General features: G+C 36.2%; 1 protein-coding gene across 2 annotated transcripts in view; it reads right to left on the bottom strand.

Moving 5' to 3' along the window:
• LOC150106788 (receptor expression-enhancing protein 1-like) overlaps nucleotides 1-27,856 on the bottom strand; it is a 171,109-nt gene that overhangs the window by 90,783 nt on the left and 52,470 nt on the right. For both annotated transcript variants that reach the window (XM_090392700.1, XM_090392701.1), the window contains one exon: nucleotides 19,598-19,718. In XM_090392700.1, coding sequence (XP_090248826.1) covers nucleotides 19,598-19,718 — 121 coding nt within the window. The remainder of the gene's footprint in view (nucleotides 1-19,597; nucleotides 19,719-27,856) is intronic.

The raw sequence follows: 27,856 nt of genomic DNA, 5'->3' as shown, positions 1-27,856 counted from the left end.
AAACGATTCAATGTGTAGGCTATGTAGAAGAAATGAATGCATTTTTTTTTGTATGTGTGGAGTGAGTTTGAGGAAAGATTGGATGTGTATAAGAGGGACGGCCTACACTTGAATGCATTTAGTATCAGGAGTCTTGAAAAACTAATAAATGGTATGAGACCTAACCATGGGCATCGCAGAAAATTTTCCGGGGGAGAGGCCAAAGCTTAGAGACAAATAATTACATCAATAAATTCTTATTTAATTTTTTGGTTTTTTTTTTTTTTTCACAAGTAGATCTGAGGGTGGGGTTCCCTGTTTCCCCCCCTCTGTGGATGCCCATGGACCTAACACAGTCAGGGAAACTAAATCATAAGAGGATGTATGGTGAGAATATATGCGTAAGAGTGACAATGTTATGTAATTGTATTAATTACAGGAATGGGCATTATCGTGAAAATGATTATGAGGAGAGAATGATTTCGACTTTGTGTTCAATTCAGGTTTGGACCCCCATCAAATGTGTACAAAGATGTCTGCATATATGAATAAAGGCACTAGAGAAGAACAGAGATTAATAAGTTGTCTGTGTCACACAGACTATAGACAAGAGTATACAAAAGAACATGCAGATAGCTTATTAGTCTGTATACAAATGCTAGGAGTATCAGAAAAAAAAGGGATAGTTTTTAGCCTTGATCAATATGTTGGGACCTCAGATTGTAGGCATTAGTGGGACCTGGCTATCAGAATCAGACATACTAACTGGTATCGAATATAAAGGGTATAGTATTTTAGGAAGGAGAGAGTGGCGCATGCTGAGACATGATTGTAATACTAGTAAGAGTTTTTCCATGTGGCAGTGACTTTGAAGCTGTCTGGTGTGAAGTGAAATCTAACAAGATAAAATACACAGTGGGATGTTGTTACAGACCTGGTGGATTGGTTGCAAAAAGAGTAATCATAATGGGGAATTTAATTATCCAAAGATTGATTGGGTAGCAGTAAAATCTCACGAGAAGAATGAAACTGAATTTATTGAGCTGTTGTGAGAAGACAACTTCTTCAAGCAGCATGCGACAGAAGGAACTCGTGGTCAAAGAGTATCAAATTTCATTATAGCGTCAGAGGGTGCTTCATTAAAAGATAACTATTCTGATTCCGGTTGGTGACAGTGATCATGTAGTACTCACTTGGGAAGTGAGTAAGTTTGTGAATGTTCCATTCAGAAAAGCTTACACACTGAACTACAAAGCAAAAAATTATGGCCAACTGAAGAGTATGCGAGTTCAGCTGAATGGTATCGGTCACTGGATGGGAAGAACATCAACAGTGCCTGAGAAGCATTTTAAAAAAAAACTTAAATGATGCAATATCAGAATGCGTCCAGAGAGTTCGAAGAATAAATAGCAAAGAATCAAATGGATGCATAATCTTATCAAGTAAGAGATTCGTAAGAAAAGGATAATGTAGAAGGAATTACCTTGTACATAAGGATGATGTCCGTTATGAAAATTATAAGCAGCAGGCTAGAAGAGTCAGAAGTGTTGAATGGAAAGCTAAGTGTGAGAACTGGCTCTGCAAGATGACTGTGCACAGAATTCTACTGATATGCTGCGAGTAAAAGAAAGAATGAATATGAAAAATTAACTCTATTAAATGAAGATGGTGCAAGGATGACAGATGCAGAAGAAGTTGTTCATCTAATGAAAAGCCATTTTGATAAAAGATATCAACCTAGTATATGCAGCATTGAGTTAACTGCTACCTCTTTGCTGGATGAAGAAACGCAGGTGTTTGAGGAGGAGGTATTAGAATTGTTGCACAAACTGAATAAGAATTCAGCAATAGGGACTGATGGGATATCAGCATGGGTGCTAAAAGAGTTCAGCTGAACTGGCAATTCCTTTAGTCATGCTATATAATTTCAGTTTCAGAACAGAGAAGATTCTGCAGGAGTGGAAAGAATGTATGGTAAATAAATAAATTCTGTGTGATGATGCAGTGTTCCCCCTTTTTACGGGAGTTCACAGTACCATCTAGTCCCCCTAAATTTTATCCGGGCTCTGGAACCAGCATAGCTGGCGAATTAAACCTATTGCTGTAATCTGTGTGTGTCCTCGGTCTGGTTTGCCTGTTGCGGGATGAAAAACACCAGATAAACTGGTGGAAAAAACCCTGCTGTCCATGCCCAAGACCGGCTAACTTGGCTATGACTGAGGAAGATCCTTAAGCTTTTCACATCGTTGACAGGAATCGAAACTAGGACACTCCTTCCCCAGGCATATGGTTGCGAAGCACAAAGCCACTAGGCTAACCGCACAGACAATGTATGGTAATCCCAGTGCACAAGTATGGTGCAAAGACCAATGTATCCAATTGTTGACCAATCAGTATCTCAGGAGTGGTGGCAAAGATTTAGGGCTCGCATACAGGTTGAGAGAGAATCCCTACTCTGCAACGAAAAGCATGGGTTTATTAAAGGAAGGTCACATTTCAGCAACTTGCTCACGTTCTATAATAATGTTACCATTGAGCTAGACAAGGGGAATGGATACACCACAATACTTATGGATTTTGCTATGGCTTTTGACAGAATACAACACTAAAGACTGTTGCATAAATTGGAGAATATTATTATTATTATTATTTGACACCTCCAGAGAGTCCAAGGACTCATCGAGGGAGGGCACCTGCTCTACAATTCCGTCTCCACTATTCAATCATCAACTGATCCCAACTACACCAGCGCCATCTACCGCCGAACACCACATATTTCCAAAGACAATCACAAACATCCATGCATCCAGCCTTTTGGTTGGAGAGTGGATACGCTATCCACTCGGCCAACCAGACCGGCTTTGGATTATAAAATATTAGCATGGATAAGAAGATGGCTGATTGATATATCAAGAAGTGGTATACGGAGGTTATGAGTCGACAAGATTTAAGGTAACCAGGGGTGTACCACAAGGATCAGTCCTTGGTCCACTGTTATTCAATCTGTACATTAATGACATTGGGATGGATTTGACAGGTGACATACAGCTATTTCCTGATGATGCAAAGAAAGATAGGGTAATCAGGAATGTGACTGACATGCAATACTTGCAGAATGATTTGATATAGGCTAGGACTGTAGGCAAGGGAAAATGGATGTCAGTTCAATGTAAAGTCATGCACTTTGGCATAAGATATGTAATGTCATATCATATTATATTGGTGGGATTACGTGTAAGAAACTGATCAGGCTTACGATCCTGTATTGTTAGTAGATAGGAAGTTGAAGTTTAGGAGCCATGTAGCAAGGATTGCAAATACAACTCAAAAGATAATTACAATTCTGAAATGAACTTTAATATGTAAAGATAAGGATGTCATTTTGCCTCTTTACAAGGTCTTGATAAGACCTCACTGGGCAGGTCTGGTTGTGTTGTGGCAGGTCTGGTTGTGTTGTGATTCTGAATATGGAGAGAGTGCAAAGGAGAGTGTTAAAAATGATATCAAGATTGTGGAATACTGATTACGAAGACAGATTGAAAATTTGTACACTTCAAACACAAGCAAACAGGAGAAAGAGGGGGGGGGTGATGCGATTGAGACTTATAAACTTCTGAAAGGGTCATACAGGATTTCAGTTAATGGAATTTTTTACTAGCTTCTTGGAAGCGAAGAATGAATGTCTAAGAAAGGTGAGAGATATTGATTTTTCTCTCAGAGTGGTGTGTGTGTGTGTGTGTGTGTGTGCAAGCATTGAATGAATTTAAAAACAAGTATGACAGCTAGTGCATGTAGTGTGTGTGTGTGTGTGGCCTCCCTCAATGAATCTGGCTCCCTGAGGGTCTCTCTTAATCATAATGATCGGATCTTTTGATGTTATTACCAAATCTAAAAGTCTTGAACCTCTTCCTTCCACATGTTGCATAAGATATTTGTCCTCAATAATTCCAGAAATTCCATTCCCTTACTACTACATGCAGTTTCTTCCTAATTTATACTGCTGTAGTTAAAATCTCCAATAACAATAATTCTAAGTTAAGGGGATAAAAATCCCTTATTGTTTTTCAGCCAGTAAGCGAAACTAAGATCGAACACTACGATCTGTAACGTTTCATGCCGACGAACTGTCAGCGTATCCAAGACCACTTGGTAGTGCCACACCACGGCAACTCGTTGCAAAGGTGAAGCAAGCTTCCTCACTGTTCTTGATATTTTCTCATAATGTAAAACACAGCTCTTAAGAGATGTAGTACTGTTTTACATTATGAGGAGAGGTCACTACCCAGACCGGTTTCAACCTTTTTTGAGGTCTCATCAGTGAGTAGCTAGACCTAGTTAATATCAGAGTTTAAGTGAAGAAAACTTACATACTTTTGCTAAACGATTGACCGAAAGGTGTGTCACTATATTACATTCTAACATAGTATAACTAAGATGAAAAGCCAAAAGGCTATTTTTTTCTGGCGAGGTTGATATAAGTTAAGGGGATAAAAATCCCTTATTGTTTTTCAGTCAGTAAGCGAAACTAAGATCGAACACTACGATCTGTAACGTTTCATGCCGACGAGGGCTGAAAAAACAATAAGGGATTTTTATCCCCTTAACTTATATCAACCTCGCCAGAAAAAAATAGCCTTTTGGCTTTTCATCTTAACAATAATTCTTTTTACACTCACCAAGCTCAACTGCCTAAACATCTCCTGCTCTTCACCCTTTATGCTTCCTGGCTTATAGGAACATCCCACTAAATATCTTGTCCACCTCAACACCATTAGTGCCATTTCCTGCCAAATTATCCAATCTGAGAAGGAACAACTCATCAATTATCACAAGCAGCATTCCACCACCATGTTTGCTCTTCCTATTCTGCTGAAAAATGCAATACCCTGCTACTTCTGTTCCTGTCAGTAATATCATCTTCCATCAACCATGTCTCAGTGATCCCAATAATCTTCGGACAGACTGAGGCTATCAGCACCATCAATTCATCTCCTTTATTCCTGGCATTTGTATAAAGAAACTTCAAAGCACTGGTACTGTTTCTATACCTATCATTATTCCCTCCAGACTCAGTGAATTCAGTATTACACAATGGATTCCAATTTCTCCCAAGTGACTATTTCCAAAAGGCCACTTGCTACCATCCACACCAATAATTCTAGTTTCTGTGCATCGATTATCTCATCCACTCTTTCACTTCGCTTAACTGCCATAGTCATACTATCTATTGTTCCTCCAGGCAGACACTCCTGTCGTATCTTGCACACCACGGATCATTGCGTCTCCATACATCACAGATCTTACCACTATTTTTTCCTTGCTCACACTTTCTCTCCTTGTTCTTCCACTTAAATGTCATCCTGTTATCTCTCCATCCCTGGTTCCTGCACTGTCTCACCTTTCTCTCATTCCCTCTCTTTCATTGGTTCTCCTATTCTCTCTCTCTCTTCTTCTATCATTCTCATAACTCTTTCCCTCTCCTATTCTGATTCGCTTTGCATTCGTCGTTTCCTGTCTCCTAATCTCTTCTTTCACACTTCTCAACTCATTCCACTTCTTTCAGCACATCTATCTCTCAGCATAAGCTATCTACTCTAGCTTGACATTCATCCTCCCAATCAATGCCATCTTTCAAACCTACTACTCTCTTTACTTTTATATTCTTATTCATATGCTGCTCATTTTCCTCACCTTGATAGGTATTTACCCATTTCTAATGTAACACCACCAAGGTCTGTAATGCTAATTTATAAATCAAAGTTCTTCCCATTTTCCACATTTTAAGTAGACATACACTCCCTTGTCTCTCACCTGCCACATTTCTAACTGCCAGAATGCAGACATGCCACAAGCACACCACACCACACCACAAAACTGACAAAGTGAATTGCGGCTACCACCATTATTCAAACATTGCAAAAAGAATACTAACAAACTATACTAAAATATTATGTTTTAGTAAAAAATTTCCCAAGTGCAAACTGTGCAGATTATACAGATTTATCTGTCTAGCTTAGATTCCCCATAAATTTAAAGTAAAATTCTAATAAATTATAACAAAAACTTACCTTTTTTTTTTTTCACTGCTACCTCGTAACACGTCTGAGTATAACCTCACCATCTGGCCATACATGTACAGAAATAAATCCCATTTTTGTTATATATTGATTTCATTTCTATTAACAGTTATATGAAAACAGAACAATCAAATTATCCCAATGCACATGACATCCATTCTCTGTTTAATTATATTATCATCCATGGCAATTAATGATCTAATATATATGTACTATGCACAACATGCCCTCTCTTTTGTCCAAGCCAATCCCCACTTTATTGTATGGTGGTATGTTTTAACAAACATGGTTCTAGTTAACTTGACATGTATTACATATCTTCATTGTTGGAGGAAATACCAATTATGCTTCAACATAGTAGATGACGCATCTTCTAATGAAACACCACTACCATCACCTTGCTTACAAGGATTCTGGAGTTTTTTTTCTCATTTGTCTTTGAGGGTATTCCAAACACATTGTGTATCAAGAATATCTTTCATTCAAGGATATACAGCAGGCATGACAATATTTTTAAATGGCTAGCCAAATGAAATGTCTAAGTTACATGTACACCATTTTTTTTTTTTAAATCTCTCCATAATTTATATGATTTTAAGTATTAAAATAGTGTATAATGAAAAATTGTTATAAGGAGTTTTGTGTTACTTACTATATATTTATACATAACTGATTTTATTAATAAGAAAAATCAAAATATGAATTCAAGATAAAATTACAACAACTGTATCACTGTAAATTCACCTTGAATAATACATTTTTTTATTGAATATTTTTATAATATTTATAACAATTCGGATTGCTTACAATGTGCACAGTATTTTCTAAATTTATATCAGCAATTCAGAACCTGTGCTTGGATCCTATAAATCCAAAAACAGGTTGTTGTGAGCAGGGTAAGTGTAACTGACAGTTCCACTTAATTGCCGATTCATGCAATTTATTCAAGTCCTCCTGTAAGGTCATAACATCTGCTCGACAGTGCACTGCACTCCCCAATTTTGCATCACCTGCAAACATTGCATATCACTAGTTAAACCCATTCAATATCATTAATATATAAATTGAACAACAATGGTCTCAAAACTGATCCCTGTGGCACACCACTTCCTCTTTCGGTATACTGCACCCCATATACAACTTTCCGATACCTAACTGTAGCCAGTCACTGATCCCATCCCATCCATTACAGTATGTTTAGCAGCTTATTGTGTGGCAGTCTATTAAAAGACTGAAATCTAAGTACACCATTGTATGTGCATCTCCCTTGTACAAGACATTTGTCACCTTGTTATAGTACATGAGTTAGCAAAACATAATCTTCCTTTAACAAACTCATACTGATAACCACAGAGAATACTGCTGTTATCAACCCATTTCTATATCCCACTTCTCACCAACCTCTAGTACCTTCAACCACAACTCCAGATATAGAGATTGGCTTACAATTTGTAGCCACATCCTTACCACCTTTAGGTATTGGAACAATTTTTATCTTCTTTCCACTCCCCTTGGAACCTGTGCTGTTGTATGACTTAAGGTTATTTTAATTATCTTAATCAGTGTGTTGGAGTGCGAGGTTTTCTCTGCTGGCTTTTAAGTGGGCTGAGTTTTTGTGTGAAGATGTGTTGCCAGTATATTATACGAACACTTCGGCTAAATGTTGACTAATTCATGAGTAAATCAGTGCCATCCATATGGGACATGATTGCACATTTTGTTAATGGATTTTTGGTAGTACACACACACACACACACACACACACACACACACACACACACACACACACACACACACACACACACACACACACACACACACACACACACACACACTGTGGGGGGGGGGGGTTCTAGAGTTAAAGTGGTTTTATTCAACTTCCACATCTCATTAGGTGACTTTTTTAAGGAGCCTATGAAGTGTTCTGATCTGTATATGTTGGATCATAGTCTATAGCAGCGTTTCACAAACTTTTCCTATGATGGAACACTTCACAAATCCAGAAATTTTCACTGAACACCTTGGTTATTTTGTAATGTATTAATTCATAATTAATCATTAATTAAACATAAACATTAAATTAATTTGTGCTGATTTTCATTGACATATCCCATTCTGATCACAAAAAAATTTATATTATTATACGTACTTACGAGTGAATGCAGACTTTTTCTCCTGTGTGCTGGTAGTTTTCCCCTCCTTTTGTACATCCTGGAGATCGCTTTGTAGGCTCGTGGAGGATGACTCACTACCTGTTGTGTCACAAACACCTTCAATGAGATTTCTTAATACCAAAATTAAACAAAGTCCCTTGTCTCTTATTCATATTAGAATTTAAATCTGCAGGCCTATTACTTTTAAAAAATCACGGCACTACGGTTTCGAAACTCTCACCCTACAATACGAACTTGCGAAGAAAGTATTCAGCATTACTAGATTTGAGAACCAGATACAGATTACCTTGATCTTCAATTTCAGCAGAAAAATTTTCTTTATACTTCCTTGCTGATTGGTCACTGACATTTGCTATGCAGATGTCATTTCCTTCAATTTTGAGAACAGAGGATATGCCGTCCATTGTTATAATCCGCTTGCAGGCAATTTTTTTATGACAAGTCATAAACAGCAGTATTCCCTTTCCCAAATATTGAAAGGTTTTGATGTGTGAAAATTAATGATAATTCACGAATACTTCCACGTTTAAAAAAAATACATGGCTTGGTCACTAACATTTGCTACACAGATGTTATTAGGCATTCTGGGTCTGAGCTTTTCGACATATTCACGAATATTATTCTCCTCAGAATATTTCCACTATAAAATATTTATTCACGAAAAATGCTAATATACAAAAATGCTGTATACAAGACAGTGTTCAAACAAGTTTTAACTTATGGATCCGAGAGCTGGGCCAGAAGTAAAACATTTAACCAAAGACTAGAGACTGCAGATATGAGAGTCCTGAGAAAGATTAGAGGTGTGAACAGATGGCATCAATGGCAATATCATATTAAAAATGAGGATATTAGGAAAGAACTTGACATTGTCAGCATCCAGGAATGCGTTAGCAGAGCTAATCTCAGGCGGTATGGTCACTTAAACAGAATAGGCAAGGAAAGATTAGCAAAACAAGTGTTCTCTGCCAGGTTGGCAGGAAAACGACCCAGAGGAAGACCAAGATATAGGTGGATTGATACGGTACAAAGTGCCTTAGATGATAGAAATATAAGATCTGATAATGTTGGAGTCTTGACAAGTAACAGACTGATTTGGAGGAAAATTGTAGATAGGAAGTTAGTAATGATGTAAATTTTTCATGTAGTACTATCATATCCTGTACACCCCTTGAGGGTACATGTCAGGAATTTGATGATGATGAAAAATGCTTAGAAAACTAAAATGACAAATTCCAGCAGAACTTCTTGCAGAACACTTATTCTCCTTCCACGGAACAAGTTTGGGAAACCCTGGTCTATAGGAAAGGTAGATAGTATGTGATATCAAAGTAAGGAGGCAAAGTTTACCAGTGTAATGTACTTGGTTTAAAACCACAGTGGCATTTCCCTTATCCACTTTGGTAATTGCTATTCAGTTGTTTTTATTTTTAATTTCTTGCAGAGCTTCAGATTCTTCTCTTGAGAGATTTGCTTGTTGGTGGTTTAGCGTGAGTGAGTACACTAGCTACATCCAGGCTGTTGTTGGCAATATGGTTGGGAAGGCTGAGGATGCCTCATTCTACATGAGAGAATGCAAATAGAACAAACTATTCCCATAAAGGAGCAAAGCTAATGTGCCTGTATAATGCAGAGAGCATTTGATGAAGTAAACCAGTGTTTCAATTTCACACGATTCAGGATAACATTATTGTCCTGGCAGCATTTCTACAAACAGAGGGGATAGCCATAGGTTCTCCACTTCCTCCACCCCTGGCCAACTTCATGGAGACCTTTGTAGAAACCCTTAAACTCTGTCCGACATAAACCCACTGTCCGGCTATGCTTTGCAGATGATTTGCTCTCCATTTTGACACATGGACTAGATACTCTCAACATTTTCTTAACACATCTAAGAAATCAACACTCCAGGAAACAGTTTACCTTAGAAGAGGAAAACAAGTCTCCCATTCCTAGACACTGATTACATGCAAGCCTGATGGATCACTGGCATTCTCCGTTTACAGAAAGCACACGCATACAGGTAGATACATTCACCAGCAGTCACCCCCACCCCAACAATATGAGATTATAAAAGCCCCTATATAACAGGACAAAATCAATCAGTTCTGATATCAGTGTCCTAACTACACAACTTGACCATATTCTCAACATTTTCTTAGCCAATAGCTATCCCCCAACAAATATTAAAACCACGCAACCACAATTCCCCCCCCCCCCCCTTCAGAGCAGAGATTACTCAAAACTACCACCATTCCAAATGTCTGGGTACATCCAAAAAATTAACAAAAATCTTAAGGAAATACAATGTTACAACCACTTACAGACCACATACAAAATTGGCATCCCTTATTCGCTCAATCAAAGACCAGCCACACTCCCCAGACCTAACAGGCATCTACTAGGTCCCTTGCAATTGCAAACTGTCCTATTATGGCCAAACAGGAAGGACAGCCAGTATAAGAATTTTTGAACACAAGACTTGCTGACCATGCTTTGGACACTCATAACAGGATATGCTGGAAGTAGGCCACTATTACACCACAGCAAATATCAGAGGATATCCCTCAAATCTGCCTCAGCCCTGAGAAACTTTTCAAACTTCAACAATTTGGATGCATGAAAATGCCCCAAATTTAGGAAGCACTCACCCCCAGATCTTCAGCCAAACTGCCAAGACCACCTAATCTAGCCCACTAAGGGCTGCCATTTAGGACTCTAGGCCTGACTTTCTTCAGCCTCATTTACCCAGCATTATTCCCTGCATTCACAATTTTTCTGATTTCAGATGATGGCAACATAATGTTGCCATAATACAGGAAAGTATTACTTCAAAGTTATTATAATTAATATTTTAGTATATGTTGTCATTTGTGACAATGTTGTATGCAGATGACATCTTGCTGTGTGTAGATACAAGAGAAGAAGCGGAAACTAAACTGGAAAGATGGAGAAAAGTACTGGAAGAGAGAGGTATGAGACTGAGCAGAAGTAAGACAGAGTATATGTGTTGCGCAGTGGGCGGTGGCCAGGAGACAGACCTGGAGCTGGAAGGAAATGTCATCAGGAAGGTGAGAGACTTTAGATACTTAGGTTCGACAGTGGAAGAAGATGGAGGAAGTGAGAAGGAAGTGGGATGCAGGATACAAGCAGGTTGGAGGAACTGGAGGGAGATGGCTGGAGTGTTATGTGATAAGAGGGTGCCGATCAATCTGAAAGGCAAAATTTATAGGACAGTAGTGAGGCCAGCTATGACATATGCTATAGAAACTGTGACCCTGAGGAAAAATAACATCAGCAGGATGGAAGTAGCAGAGATGAGAATGCTTAGGTGGATGTGCGGTGTGACCAGAAAGGATCATCTGAGAAATGACTATGTCAGGGGAACAGTGAAAGTTACAAACTTAGGAGCGAAAATACAGGAGGCAAGGTTGAGATGGTTTGGTCATGTGATGAGGAGGGAGGACGAATATGTGGGAAGAAGGGTCATGCAGATGGATGTGCAAGGAAGGCAGAAGCGTGGGCGGCCAAAGAAGAGATGGAGGGAGCTGGTAGAAGAGGACTTGAAGATGAAGAACTTGGATGTGGTGACAGCCCAAGATAGGAAGGTGTGGAGGAGACTCATAACAAACAGTGACCCCACTTAAGTGGGAGAAGCTGCAGAAGAAGAAGAAGTATATGTTGTCATTTCCGAAAATAATAGTTACAAGCAATGTATAAGCCTGTCTACTGAAATGAAAGCATAGTGGATTGCTTTAAGTTTAATGATTTTGCTGTGTTCTCAGTGCATGTGATACTGTGGCTCAGTATCTTAGAAGATTTCATGTAGATTAAAAAAACTGGACTTTCCTATCTTGCTAAAATAGCTACCGCAGCAGGTTTTCAAATACTGCTCATTGTAGATCTGAGATCAGGGCATTCTCACTTTTTAATATTTTGATTTTCTGTTGAATGTCACCCATTTTCTTTCCTTCTTACTAAGTGACAAATTTCATGCATACTTTCAACAAAACCAAAAATTGAAAGGAGAATAGCAATATGTTACATAGAAAATTTGAAGCCATATTTATACTGATATACTACTCCCTAACCAGTGCCTTGAGATATGTGAATTTTTCCTATGAAAATATACTACAGCACTCTATCCAAAGTCTTGGAATATGCACTAGTTCCTATGAAACATCCAGGTAGCCTACTGTATGTCTGCCCATTAATCTCCCAGCTAAAACCAATTAAGGAAGGGAGAGGGAGAGAGAAAGAATAATAGAACTGGTGCACTGAAACAGAATGTTTCCTGAAACATTCTATATCTCAAACTACTCTTCATTCAGTTTCTTAGAACATATAATGGTTCCATGAAACATTTTTTCAATGAGCACACCATACATCTCACCATTAATCTCCAAAGTACATCATAAATCCATGAACTACCTTATAATACTTCAAGGATAAATCCATTCCACTTCGTATTTCATTTCATTTGTTCACAAGAAATATAAAAATTTCTTTGTGTGAAAATAAAATACATGTATTTTGAAATATGAGATCTTAGCAATATATTTATTTACTACTGACAATATTTGCCATCATTTATTCTTTCAATCAGTGAAATGAATAAGGAATTTTATTTAGATTCTTTCATATTAATAAAAATACTGCTGAAACTTTTCATTCTGTTTTGAAATACTTGCACAGAAAATAATCATGTTAAATATGAAAAACTTGATGGGATTGCTTAAGAGTCAAAGCCAAAAAACTGGGAAACTTTGACATCACCTTTCAGGAATGTGAAGAACTGGGGCTTCTGACCTAATGTCCAATCCTCACCTTCATATGGTGCGCACTGTTAGTAGGTATCTACTGGGTACTGAACAAATGAGGATGGGATGGCAATTTGGGACTTAGATGACCAAATTGTATTCTCTATTGGCTTAAAAAACAAATGCATATGATGCTACAGCATATTTGAGATTTCATGCCAGCTGCAGCATCACCCAGTTAAACTATTAGCTACTGAAACAAACTCCAACTCAAATTCTAGAAGAATAAACCCACCATCAGAAGAACTGAAGATAGGAATCACCAGTATAAGGAGTATTAATGCAAAGGAAACTGAACTTGCAGAAGATGGGGAAGTACCATGCAGACATAAATTGCATTGCAGAAATTTCAAAGAAGACAAAAACAGGTAATTACTTACTAAGTGTTAAGTATAGGATGTTGTTTTCAGGCAATAATGATCAAGGAAAGGAAGCAGTAGTGATAGCATTCAGCACATTCTTGTGTTGGATGCTATCACTATGAAGATAAACTTTCCGATTGGAAAGAAGTGTCAAATAATTATTTGGGCAAACTTCAAAATAGGGACATGGACAATGAAATTTATTTGTGCCTATGGTTCCACAGAAGGTTCTTCCAAGGAAGAATTGAAGGAATTTTGAGAGAGATCATTAGAACAGGCAGCTGACAAATAAAATGGGAAAAAGCAGTACTTTATAGAGATTTGAACAGCAGAATAGGAAATTTATCCCATCAAGCATATAGGAACATTTTGGGAAAATTTGGAGAAAAGGGCAAAGCTAATAATAATGATAAGTATTTGTTGGACTTCTGCTCAGGACATGGACTAGTCATTACTAATCTTTAATGTTTCAATATAAGGATGTACACAGGTTTACATGGAGAGAAGACACAGGGAATAAGAAAAGCCTCAATGACTATGTCATTGTTGATAGTGATATCTTTATTCTTGTTCAGGATACAAGACTGTACACAGGATTTGAAATTGGAAGTAACCATTACTTAGTACTAAGTAGAATAAAAATGGGTATCACACTGAAAAGAAGAGCAGCTTTTATAAGTAAACTGCAGACTCAGCAATACAACCATTATTGAAGAAAATATGAAACAAATTGAAAACAAGAACCGGACCTTGAAGTCTCAATTGCAAACACTGAAGAAGACATTGATTGATTCAGCTAATTGGGTAGTACGTAGTGAAGTCTGCAAGGATACAAAAATAAAAACACCATAGAGGACACAAAAAGTTAAAGAAGTTCCTGGAAAGGAGGAAAGCATACTGAAAGTTCTTCGCAAATAAGCCAGCAGATGCCCTAAAAGAATACAGAAAAAAACATAAGTAAGCTTAGCTGTGTGTAAAAGTAGCTGAACACAAATCATAGGAAGAATGATAAGAATATGAAGGGTAAATGTCAGGGCATTGGCAGGATGTTCTGGAGACTGTTGAAGAAGCTTGGAAATAAAGGAAAGAATACTGTAGAAGGAATCAAAGATGATATAGGTGACATGAAGGATGAAAATAGAGATATACTAGATATCTGGAGTAAACTGATTTGAAAGATTTAAACGAACCAAGCAGTGACAGAACCATACTAGAAAATTTTCAAAAGAAATGCAAAGAGGAGTACATATTGGTATGTGAAGTGGAAGAAGCCATTAAAAACTTGAAATGTAGAAAGGCAGCTGAAGCCCATCTACAAAAGAGGGAATGAAACTGAATGTGAGAATTCCAGAGGAGTTTTTCTACTGAGTGTTCCAGGTAAGATTTATGCAAGCATACTTGAAAAGAGGTTGAGAAAGATTGTGGAGGAGAAACCTGGAAAAGAACAAGCCAGGTTCAGACCAAATAGAGGCTGTCAGGATCAGATTTTCACTTTAAGACAAATAGTTGAGAAATTGCAGGAACATGATTAGGATCTGTACTTAAGTTTTGTACATCTGGAAAAGGCATACAACAAGGTACCCAGAGAAAAGCTTTTCAAAAAACACTACAATTATATGGGGAGAATGGAATATTATATAGAGCAATACAAGGTCTATATTTAAGTTGTATCAACAGTTAGAATTGAAGGAAATGGTTTGATGTAAAATTAGAGGTAAGACAAGATGCAGATTATCTCCAATCTTATTCATCTTCTATATGGATCATATTATGAAAGTGGCATCAGGCCTGATATTAGAATCAAAGATGTCGAACTTAGCTCTTTGCTTTACGCAGATGATGTCCTCCTAAACACATTTAGTACATGTCTCTAGGATTCACTAAGAAAATTGAACAACAACTGTAACATGAAAATCAGCAATAAAAAGACCAAAACTATGCAAATAGGCAGGAACACAGAAAACTTTAGCTGCATTCTGAATGGAAATCCTATAGAACAAGTAGAATATTTCAGCTATTCAAGCACAGTTTTAGTCAAGCTGACAGGTCAAATCTGGAAATAAATAAACAGAATAAGCCAAGTTGGAATGGTGGGTAGCCAGCTGAATAAATTTATATAGAATAAGAGAGAAATTAGTCAAAATACCAAACTAACAGTTTAAAACAATAGTGTTTAAACCATTTTAAGTTATGGATCTGAGAGTTGCATTAGAAATAAAGCACTTGATCAAGGACTAGAGCCCACAGATATGAGGTTTCTGAAAAAAATTAGGGAAGTGAATCAATGGCATCAATAGCAAAATCATTAAAAATGAAGATATTAAAAAAGGAACTTAACATTATTTAGCATTCAAGAATGTGTCAGCAGATCAAAGGTGGTATGGCCACTTAAATAGAATGGATTAGCAAAACAGGCACCTGATGTGAAGATGGTAGGAAAGATATCCAGAGGAAGACCAAGGTCTAGGTAAACTAATTCAGTTCAGAAGTGCTTAGAAGCACAAAATGTTAGATAAGACAATATATTGGAGTGCTCATGAGTAATAGATTGATTTGGAGCAAAACTGCTGATAGCAGATTAATAATAATGTAAACTTAATCATTTACTGTTGTCATAGTAACGTGAACACTCTTTGGGAGTACATATTATGAAATTGATGATGATGAAAAAAAAATGGCAAATAACATTTATTGAAATATATGAACTTTTTTTTTTTTCTTTTCTTTCCTTGTGAAATTCCACATGCCTTGTCATCATGCTTACAGTTGGATATCTTATTGTTAATTGCAACTTAATTTTGGTGCAACTGCTCCAAAATCTCTAGGCATGGATTTTATATTTTTTTCTTGCTTTTTATGTAATGAATATATATATATATATATATATATATATATATATATATATATATATATATTTTTTTTTTTGCACGTCCTGTTTATCATCTGAAAAGTTTAATTTCTAAGGCCCAACCTACCATTCTCATCTGCCGCTAAAAACAATACATGGCACAGATGTGATTACTACTCAGAATGAATCATTCCTATAGTAGAGAGATTAGATCATCTGAGTGTGTAATACACAGCAGAGCTAGACTTTTAAAGTTGTTTATGCAATTCGTCACTGATGCATTTTATAGCATGAGAGTTATGATACTTGGTAAAATTTTGCCACATGCACCCTTGGCAATTGAACCAATACCATTCCTATTCCACTGAAAATACAGCTTAACAAAGCATAAAAATAAGTGTCACAAATAACAGACCAAGATTTAAACATATCTTAATGCAAAAATTTGAATTTTTTTCCCTTTTTAATTCAATGCAGTGGGGAAAAATCTCATGTATTGTGTTAAACAATGAAAAAATTCTCGGAAAGGATTTTTCATTCTAAACCAATTTGACTTCAAAGTAATCTAATCAGCAATAAAATAATTATTTTCATGAAATTAAAAAACTGCAATACAAATGATTTGAATATGACATTCAGCTTGTATAACTAGGCGTATTTAATTAAAACAATTTTAAAATCAGTCATTAGCAGCAAGTGTAATACTGTGACCTCACAAGCAAACCACAGTATAACACCATAGCTACTAGCATGAGAATAAAGCTTTTATCACCTGCTTTATGGTCTATAAAGCAAAGTGCAGGGCACATTGTTAATTCCTACAAGGACGATGTAGTTCAGAAATGAATTAGAAGCATGGGTATTGACAAGATGTCAAGGCTGTTTATACAGGGAGAATCACGAGAGGTAGTGGTGGAGGAAATCCCATGTGCAAAACTAAAATCTCACATAATATACAATCAGTCAAAACAATAAATTACACGATAATGACAGTAATTAACTTTAATGAAAGGAAAGTACAGATATTTGGTACTGAAAATAACAGATCATCAATGTATAGAAACAGGCAAATCAAAGAAACAGGAATATAAGGCACATACAGCACTTGGTGGTTTACCAATTAAAAACTGTTGTAGCATGCTAGAAATTAATATTGATAAATAATATTATTTCCAAACATCCTCCCAAAAATTCATAAAGAAGGTTATTCAGTAAGACCTATCGTGAATTGTATTGACTCTCCCACCTATAGAATTGCTAAATTCCTGATAGATGCTGTTAGGGTCAGATTTTCACTTTACGGCATATAGTTGAGAAATCATGGGAATATAACGAAGATCTGAATTTAAGTTTTGTAGATCTGGAAAAGGCATATGACAAGATAGCAAGAGAGAAGCTATTCAAAAAGCTATTCAATTCAAAATTTATATAGTGTCAATGGGACATTATATCAAGCAATACTTCGTCAGCAGTTAGAATTGAAGTACATGAAGATGGTTTAATGTTAAATTTGGTGTCAGACAAGGATGTATATTATCCCCTCTGTTATTCATTATCTATATGGATCACATTATGAAGGAAAGTGGTATTAAACATGATATCAGAATTGGTGATGTTAATGTCAGCTCTTTGCTTTATGCAGACCATGTTATACTTCTAAATAAATCCACTACAAATTGGCAAAATTCCCTGACTAAATTGAATAACTGTTGTAATAGATATGAAGGTAATAGGTATGAAGGTAAGGAATAAAAAGACAAAGACAATGAAAATAGGTAGAATCGTTGAAAATGTCAACTGTGTTGTGAATGGAGAACCTGTGGAACAAGTAAAACATTTCAGCTACTTAGGCACGATTTTTAGTGAAGATGGTAAATTAAATATGGAAATAGACAACAGAATCAACAAAGCTGGTATGGTAGGAAGTCAAATGAATAAATTTATATGGAATAAGAGAGAAATTAGCCATAACACTAAATTAGCTGTATACAAGACAGTGTTCAAACCAATTTTAACTTATGGATCTGAGAACCGGGTCAGAAGTAAAACATTTGACCAAAAAGACTAGAGACTGCAATACAATAGTCCTGAGAAAGATTAGGGACATGAACTGATGGCATCATGGCAACATCACATTAAAAATGAGGATATTAGGATTGAACTTGACATTGTCAGCATCCAGGAATGTGTTAGCAGAGCTAATGTCAGGTGGTATGGTCATTTAAACAGAATGGGAGAGAAAAGATTAGCAAAACAAGTGTTCTCTGCCAGGTTGGCAGGAAAAAGACCCACAGGAAGACCAAGATATAGGTGGATTGATATGGTAAAAAGTGCCTTAGAAGATAGAAATATAAGAACTGATAATGTTAGAGTCTTGACAGGTAACCGACTGATTTGGAGGAAAATTGTAGATAGGAAGTTAGTAATGATGTAAATTTTTTATGTAGTACCATCATATCTTTATATGGCAGTATTTTGATGATGATGATGAAGATTTATTAAGTAAATGTTATCACAAATTTCTCACAGCCAGTTAACAGGAAATTGAACTATGCTAAAAAACAGGATATTTCTCTTAATTCTGTAAAGAAAATTAGTAGTATGTATTGGTGCCTCAATTTTGCATTACTAAAATTAATGAATTCAATTTAAAAAGTAATAAGAGCCAGATTTTTAATATACAGCAAGCAAAGCACGCACTATGAAATTCTTCATGTAGCATTGTGCACAAGTGGGAAAAATACACAGTACATATAAATGCTTGTAATCTTTGCTTTTACTAAATTTAGCAAGTCAGAATAAACATTGATATTCTTAGCCAATGAAAAGCAAATGAGAGTCTACACTATAAAACAGTAACATGATGAAAAGAAGAATAAGCATCGATATTGCAATAGCTAAGTAAATGTGAACACGAGACCATATATAAATCAAGATTTTTTTTTTTCTTTAGAATGCCACCAGGATGTCATTCTAAAGAAAAAAAGTGATGAATTTGTTTAAGGTGCCATACTTTTTTTTAAAAAAAAAAAAAATGAAAATGTTATGATTTTTTCCTGTCATATTACCCATTTCATGTTATACAATTAAGAGAAAAAAAAACAAAGATGCAATTAAATTTGGCTAACCACACAGGAGCACTAATGTATCATGGGAAAGTGCAATTTCAGGGGGTCAGCTGACTCAAGGTTTGAATCTGTGAAGGGTTGCCAATTCAGAAGTCTGATAAAAAGGTAGATTACCATCATCAGTTTATAAATTATTCTTTCATAACCTAACATGTTCATGACATTTTTATATATGAAATAAACTTTTTAAATATAAATGTTATGCTTACTTTTTCTTGACTTTCTAGCGTAGGATGAATAATCCGCTTATACATATATATTGCTCCCTTTGTTAATGGACTCATGAGCCACAGAACAAACAAAATCTTCATATGATAATAAAATGGAAACCTGAAAGTAGTATGAAAATATTCATGATATTAATCCTTCATGGCATTACCAATCTTTTACACTTATAAAACAGTGATTAACTATGCACAAATCCCTTTCATTTAAAAATAAAAAGGGTTATTTATGATGATAATGATTATTATTCAATATCAACCACCCCATATCCTAACACTGCTTTTTTTTTTCTTCATCTAACAATTTTAAGAGGCACAATTCATTTATTTTATTCATACAACATTAAATGGCACATTATTTTAAAGAATGTTTTTCTCTGCTGATATCAAAAATATTATTATTCAGTCTTCAAACGGATATACAAGAATAGTAAATTAAACATAACAATTTTGTAATATACTGGTTTTAACTGCAGATCACCCACAATACTATTACTGTAGTGAAAAGCTGATTCAAAGCACTATTTTAATTACTCATATATGCTATGATCATTATACTAGCTATCCTCAACTGCAGTTCTGACACAACAGCAGAAGTCACAGCAAGAAAAGGGAGCCAAGAGCTCCATATGCTTGCTGTGTGTGTCTGGATCCTTTTGTTTGCTTCTGTAGATTACAGAATTTAGATCTGAACAGATAGATGAATCTCTACATTTTTGTTTAAGTAAATAGAGAAATGAGGTAAGAAAACAATTCTTTAAGGAACAAAAGAAACTTTCTTAAAAAAAGACTCAAGCAATGCATAATCTTCCATGCATTCATAAAATATCATCGGAAATTTGCTTCATATGTAACCATTATAATGAAGGTAATCAACATCAACCAGTGAGTGGCCAGCAATAAGGATTCTACTGTTCCAAAGCAGATTTCACAGCAATGAACTTTTATATATATTGATGAAAGCCATGGAAAAGGTATAAAGATCTCTTACTAACAACTTAGCAACTGGACGACAGTTTGTTTTCCCTGAGTTATGCGTCGATGTGGATGGCTTTTGCTCTTAATATTTACCCACCAATGCTTGAGTACCCTGAGATTCTGCTTTAATTCATGCTCTTCCTCTGATACATAAATGATCTCTTACTAACCTAAAATCATATCTACAATTTTTCTGATGATAGTACATTGACTTCTAATCCTTTGACAAGCCTTGCAGTGTCACGCATTCCAAGCTTAAAGACAGATATGGAGAATCATACAGGCAAAGAGAACACCGTTCTCTTTGCCATTCTTTAGTGAGGTGAGAACATCCTTGCTAACTTCAAATATGCTACCAGAATGAAGCCCCATTTTATTTCTTGTAAGAATAATCTCAATTTCTTTAATAATATACAGACTCCAAGCAATAAACACTTGATTTCTATTCTTGGGATAACTCAAATCCAAACAACATCCACAGACTCTTTGGGTAACAAAAATGGTGCCTTTTCTGTTTGTGAAAGTAGGAAATAGACACTATTTCCTACTTTATAACTACAGTCAAACTTGGTTAACGAGCGCCAGGGGACTGACAAAGTTCCTTATTATAACCATTACTTACTATATCAGTAATGAGTTAAATCTACATCTGGGTACTCATGATATTACCCACACTATCCAGATGCAAAAGGTCATAAGACAATCAGGAAATCATTGTCTTGGTTGGTATAAATGATTTGAGAGGCAAGAAGTATTCTATGAGGGAGGATGTAAAGGAGTTATTAAAAGAGGCAAAAAACTGAAGATTGTAAGTCTCCTACCACACTATGATAGAGGCGAACTGAGGGGAGTGAGAGAGAGGGGTTGATAGCCAATGAGTTCTATACACCGATCGTGCAGAAGGAATGATATAGGATTTGTGGATTTGCGTTTGACAAAAGGAGGATTTGTACAATGCGAATGGACTGAATCTAAATGGTTTTGGTGTTAGGTGTTTAGAGAGAGCTTTGTTCACCGAGCATGCTTAAGTGCAAATTCAAGGAAACTTAAGCAAGTGAGTTTGTGTGAAGGCACCCATGAAGCGAGTGAGTGTCAAAATGACCAAGTGAGGAATCTCGTCTCTGAAGCAAAAATATTGAATAGGGTAGTCAATTCAGAAAGCAAAGTAGGTGAGACATAAAGGGGATGCTGCAGTTTCTATATACTGATGCCAGAAATATCAGGAACAAGAGGGAGAAGTTTTTGGCATTGGTTAGCGCAACCTCGCCAAAAGTTATAGGCATTAGTGAGACTTGGCTAAGAGCAGTTGATGTAGTTATATGGATAGAAAGTGAAGGGTTTAGCATTTTCAGGGAAGAGAGAGAAGATAAGATGGGATGAGGGGTACTGCTGATGATAGCAGATGAATTGCCTAAAAGAATAGGAGATAGGCAGGAGGGTGATTGTTCATTTGAAGCAGTATGGCGTGAGATTAAGGCCAGTAAGACAAAATATACAGCTGGTTGTTGCTACAGACTAGGGAGTCTGCAGATGATCTAGAACAGCGTTTCCCAAACTATTCCTTTATTTGTTTTCATTATTTCACGGGGGGACCGTGAAATAATGAAAACAAATTTAAAATCTTTTAAGACTAAGTAGATTTTTTTATCTTAAAAGAAACGTGTTTAATTTTTATTCTTTATATTTTGTATATTTTAATGAAAAAAAAAAAAAATCACACATTGGTGCTGGTTCACAAATTTTGCTTCCTGCATATTTAGGCGCTTAATGAATATTAGTAAATATATATTGCTTATTCACATAAGTTTCATTTCAAAGCAGAAATCTAAGAATCACAGTTTCAAATATTTCACCTGATATTGGTGTAGCAGTATTGAAACACATTCGTCATTAAACTGTTATTAAACTTCTTTTATGTTTTTAATTCTTTCTTTATTACTAACCATTTTATGTTCTTGTACTGCAAATGTACAATAACAATATAACTATCTACATAAAAATACGAGATAATGACCGTGTCAAATGTGTATGTAAGATGCTAAAAATGTAATATTTGCAATATTCGCAGTGTATGTTTTGTATTGAATATAAATACAATAAATGTTATAATAATATTTAATGTATCTATATTACGATTTTTTTCGAGGGGGGGGGCGTGAAATATTTTAATTTTTCCAAAGGGTGTCCTGACATCCAGAAGTTTGGGAAGCACTGATCTAGAAGACATGTATCACCAAATTAGTACAATGAATAGAGGTCAAGTGATTATTATGGAGGACTTCAACTATGGAGATATAGATTGGAAAGACAGATCACATGGCAGAAAGGAAACAGAATTTATACACTTACTAAGAGATAATTACTTAAGGCAGCATGTGATGGAGGGGACTAGGGGTGGGAGAGTATTGAACTGAGTCATAGGATCAGAAGAGCTATCCATAACCAAGATGACAACATTACCTCCAGCTGGTGAAAGTGGCTATGTGGTCTTGACTTGGGAGACTGTAAAACATGAACATTCTGTCAAGAAGGGGTGTATATATATATATATATATGGAACTACAAGATAGATGATTATGACAAGCTTAGGAAGAAGCTTAAAACACTGCAGGGTAAGGATGTTAGTAGATTAACCCTTCTCACCCTCAGGTAACAATGGTCAATCAGATAGGAGCTATATGAATGAATAATATCATTAAGCATGAGCCTGCAGAAGAAGAAAATGCTATGGAGGGTATATAAAGAGAAAGGTGATCAGCAAACTCATGAACAGTACAAGGCTCAGAAAAGAAAGGTGACCAGCATGGCAAGGAAGGCAAAATCAGATTATGAGAAGAATCTAGCCAAGCAGGCCAAAGAAAGTCCCAAACAGTTCTTTCGTTATGTAGCAAATAAGAGGAAAAATGGCTATGAAATATTAACATTAATGAGTGATGATGGTTTTAAGAACACAGAAGCAGATAAAATAGTTACTGAGTGACCACTTTGCAGGGGCATATCATCCTAGTGAGGTCACTGCTTTAACATATGTGACAGACACTAATGTGGGAACAGAGGTGAATGAATTAGAGGTTCTTAGAATATTGCAGAATCTCAACGTACATACAGCTGTGTGATTAGATGAGATATCAGCTAGGGTTTTGCAAGAAAGTGCAAGGGAACTGGCAATGCCTCTGACCAGGCTCTTTATTTTAAGTCTCAGCTCTAGTAGTGTTCCAAGGGAGTGGAAAGAGTGCAAAATAATTCTCTTGCAAAAGGAAGGTTCTAAGACTGCAGTAGCAAATTATAGACCAATTAGTATCTCAGGTGGTGGTAAAAGTACTAGAAAAATTACTCAAGAAGAGAATTCAAGAATGGGTAGATAAAAATATGATACTGTATGAAAGTCAACATGGCTTTGTGAAGAGTCGGTCATGCCTTAGTAATTTACTAACTTCTTATAATAGAGTAACAGCTGAGTTGGATAAAGGCAATGTCTACATGATGATTTTGCAAAGGCATTTGACAAAATACTGCATGGAACTCTGTTACACAAATTAGAACAAATGGGGATGGACATGACACTGGTTAAATGGATAAGAGGATGGCTGCTGGACAGATATCAAAAAGTGAAGGGGCAGAATCGATGCAAAAACAGGTGATTAGTGATGTGCCTCAAAGTTCAGTGTTGGGACCATTGCTGTTTAATTTGTACATAAATGATATAGGAAATATTCAGTTGTTTGTCGATGATGCAAAATTAGATAGAGTAATAGTTAATCAAGGCGATGTGAAGAGTTTGCAGGATGATTTGAATAGGATGTCAGTTTACTGTGGAGAAATGTAAAGTTATGCATGTTGGGAAAAATAGATTACAAGCCATGTATCACATTGATGTCACCGTACTCCAGGAAATAGATGAAGCTAGAGATTTAGGGGTGGTGGTGGTGGTATACAGAGAGTTCAAGTTTAGAGGAAATATTACTAAGGTTACCCATAAGATTACTTGGCTATTGAACACATCAACATGTAGAGGACTTGTTGATGTGTTCAATAATACACCCACATCTAGATTACTATGCTCAAGTCTGGTCCCTTGGGATTGAGGAAGCGGTGAAATGGATTCAGAGGTGAGTGACCATGATGATGAGTGGCCTGTGGAATGTTCCCTATGAGGATAGATTGAGGGTGTGTGTGGACTGCAGAACTTGATTGATAGGAGAAAAAGAGGGGATATGATAGAAACATTTAAGTTGCTTAAAGGATTTTATAGAGCCTCCGTAACTCACTCAGTATAGACAAAGCCCTTTGGTTGGAAAGACCTGGGTTCGATTCCCATCAGTGACAAGAGGAATCTTTATCTGGTCTCTTTTGATGGAAGGCGAGTTAGCCGGTCTCATACTGAGGTGGGTTTTTTTTTCAGTTGGAAACTCAGGTTTTTCGTCCCCCAGAACAGGCAAACTGGCCCCATGAACACACATAGATTATAGATTACAGTCATGAATACGTCCCAGCAATATGCCAGTCCTGAGCCCGGAAAAATTGGGTGGATGGGAAAAACAATGGTGAACTACCCTATAAAAATCTCACCAAGAACACTTTGTGAAGAAGCCTTCAAAAGTCACCTAGGGTTGGAAACGACTGAAAGGGATAAACCACCACCACAAAGGGTTATATAGGATTGATACAGAGGAAATGTTTCAGCACTTGACTAGAGGGACCAGAACCAGGGGTTTTTGGACTTCCTGGAGGTGACAAATAATAATAAAATTTTTGTCCCACTACTAAGGGTATCTTCAGTATGACTCAACAATAATGAAGATGCACAAACAACATATACACGATGTAGTGTCATGTTTTAAATATATTAAGGTTCTAGTAAAAATAACTAACAAGAGATTTAAAAATAAATAAATTAAATTAATTCTGGAACTTGTAAAGAACTATTTCCCATAAGAGACATTTATTGAAAATTATAGTTTCTGTCATCTGCTTCTTATCATGAGTGATACAGAGGTGATCCCTTATGTTAAAGGTAATGAAAGTTTTTTCACTTGATTATAAATTAAATTAAAAATTCCAAGAAATTATATTCTTGTTTAATCCTTTATCCAAGTGGAAGCAAATAAAGTTTGCACACTTGTTGGCCTACAATTGTCTTTCCACCCTATCAACAAGATATCTTTACCTAAGCCTTGAAAAGTAGATAAGCTTTTGCCTTTGGCCCACCTTGGAGTGTCCAAATGCCTTACCAGTGTGAATTATTATATTTTGGCCAAACAAGCAGATTGGCAGCTGTGTGTGTCAAGAGGAACATTTAGACTACACTAAGTTCCATGAGCCAGAACAATCAGGTCTTGAATATATCATACTACCACCAGACATCTACTCATTTGGGAAAAAATTAAGGTTCTCCATAAAAGTGATAATCTTTTAAAATGTTCATACAAAGAAACTTGTGAAACTTCGTTACATCAACCAAATCTAAATAGCATTGATGAATGTAAATTATCCCTCTTATGGAAAATAGTTCTTTACTAGTTGCAGAATTAACTTTTATTTTATTTATTATTATATTTTTAAAATCTTTTGTTAAAGTTATTTTACTAGAACCTTAATGTACAGGGTAGCCACAATTACACTTCTATTGTAGTATGATCTAACAACCAGAATGTCACCAAATTTGGTAGGGAGACTAATCAAGATATGAGAAGGATTCCATGAAACAAATTTTAGTTTTTTTTCATGAAATCCTTCTACAAGCATAAACAATGAATAAATAACAAAGACTAAACTGAAATGAAAGCTAACATTCTTGAATGGAAGGGCAGTGTCAAGTAGAGTGATGTGGGCAAATATCAGAATGGGGAACTGACAATGAGATTTATTTGTGCCTATGGTCCCACAAAAGGTTCTACTAAGGTAGAAGTGGAGGAATTTTTTGAGGCTTTAGAGAAAGCAACTGACACAATGAAAAAGGAAAAGTTGGTCCTTGTCAGGGATCTAAATAGCAGAGTAGGAAATGATTGTCAGACATATAAAAATATTTTGGGAAAATTTGGAGAAAAGAGCAAAGCTAATAATAATGGCAAATACCTGTTGGATTTTTGCTCAGGACATGGACTGGTTATTACTAACACAATGTTCCAACACAAAAATGTACACAAATTCACATAGAGAGAAGAGGCAAGGAATAAGAAAAGTCTCATTGATTATGTTGCTTTTGATAGTGAATTTTCTCCCTGGTGCAGGACACCAGAGTGTACAGAGGATTTGAAATTGGAAGTGATCACTATTTAGTCTTGAGCAGGATAAAATTGAATTTCATATTGAAAAGGATAACATAGAAAGTTTTAAAGCGAATAAAACTCGAGCAGCTCTCAGATATGAACTGTAGACTAAAATACACAAAGATTATTGAAGAAAAAATGAAAGAGTTTGAGAACAGGAACCAAACCTTGGAGATTCAGTGGAAAGCCTTGAAGAAAGCCCTTATTGATTCAGCCAGAGGCATGTGGTGAGGTTGTCTGCAAGGATAGAAAAATCAGAACTCCATGATGGACACAAGAATCAATGAAGGAAAAGAAGAAAGCATATCAAAAGTTCCTGACAAATAAGTCAGCTTGTGCTCTTATTATTATTATTATTATTATTATTATTATTTGACACCTCCAGGGAGTCCAAAGACTCATCGAGGGAGAGTGTGCCAACAGCATCGAACGATTGGCCCCCCTTCCAACTACTAACAGCGCTCAAACTTACTTAACTGAGCCATTAGTAGCAGAGGCTCTACCAATCGACCAACCTTTGCCGGCTCTTAGAGAATACAGAGACAAATGTAAGAAAGCTGAACACTGTATAACTAGCTAAACAAAAGTCATGGGAAGACTTTGGTAAGAACATAGAAAATAAATATCAAGAAGGTGGCAAGAGTGAAATGAAGGTAAGAGTGCTGTAAAAAGACTTAGGGATGATAACGATGACATGAAAACTAGAGAAAAAAATACCCTTGAAGTATGGAGTAATTACTTCAAAAAATTGCTAAATGAAAGAAGAGGTGATGACAGCACAGTGGTAAAAAACACAGACCAGGCATGCAGTCAGGAATACATATCCGTACTTGAGGTGGAAAAGGCCATCAAAAGCCTGAAATGTGGAAAGGCAGCAGGAGTAGATGATATTCGACCAGAAATGCTCAAGTATGGAGGTATAACAGTCTTACAGCAGTTGCATTGCATAGTTCAGAAGGCCTGGACAGGGGGACGAATTCCAGGAATGTGTTAGGAG

The sequence above is a fragment of the Typopeltis vanoorti genome, chromosome 5 (assembly GCF_054136105.1).
Source record: "Typopeltis vanoorti isolate ZY-2024b chromosome 5, IOZ_Tvanoo_1.0, whole genome shotgun sequence".
Taxonomy (NCBI): domain Eukaryota; kingdom Metazoa; phylum Arthropoda; class Arachnida; order Uropygi; family Thelyphonidae; genus Typopeltis; species Typopeltis vanoorti.
This window is presented reverse-complemented; position numbering and strand designations above follow the sequence as displayed.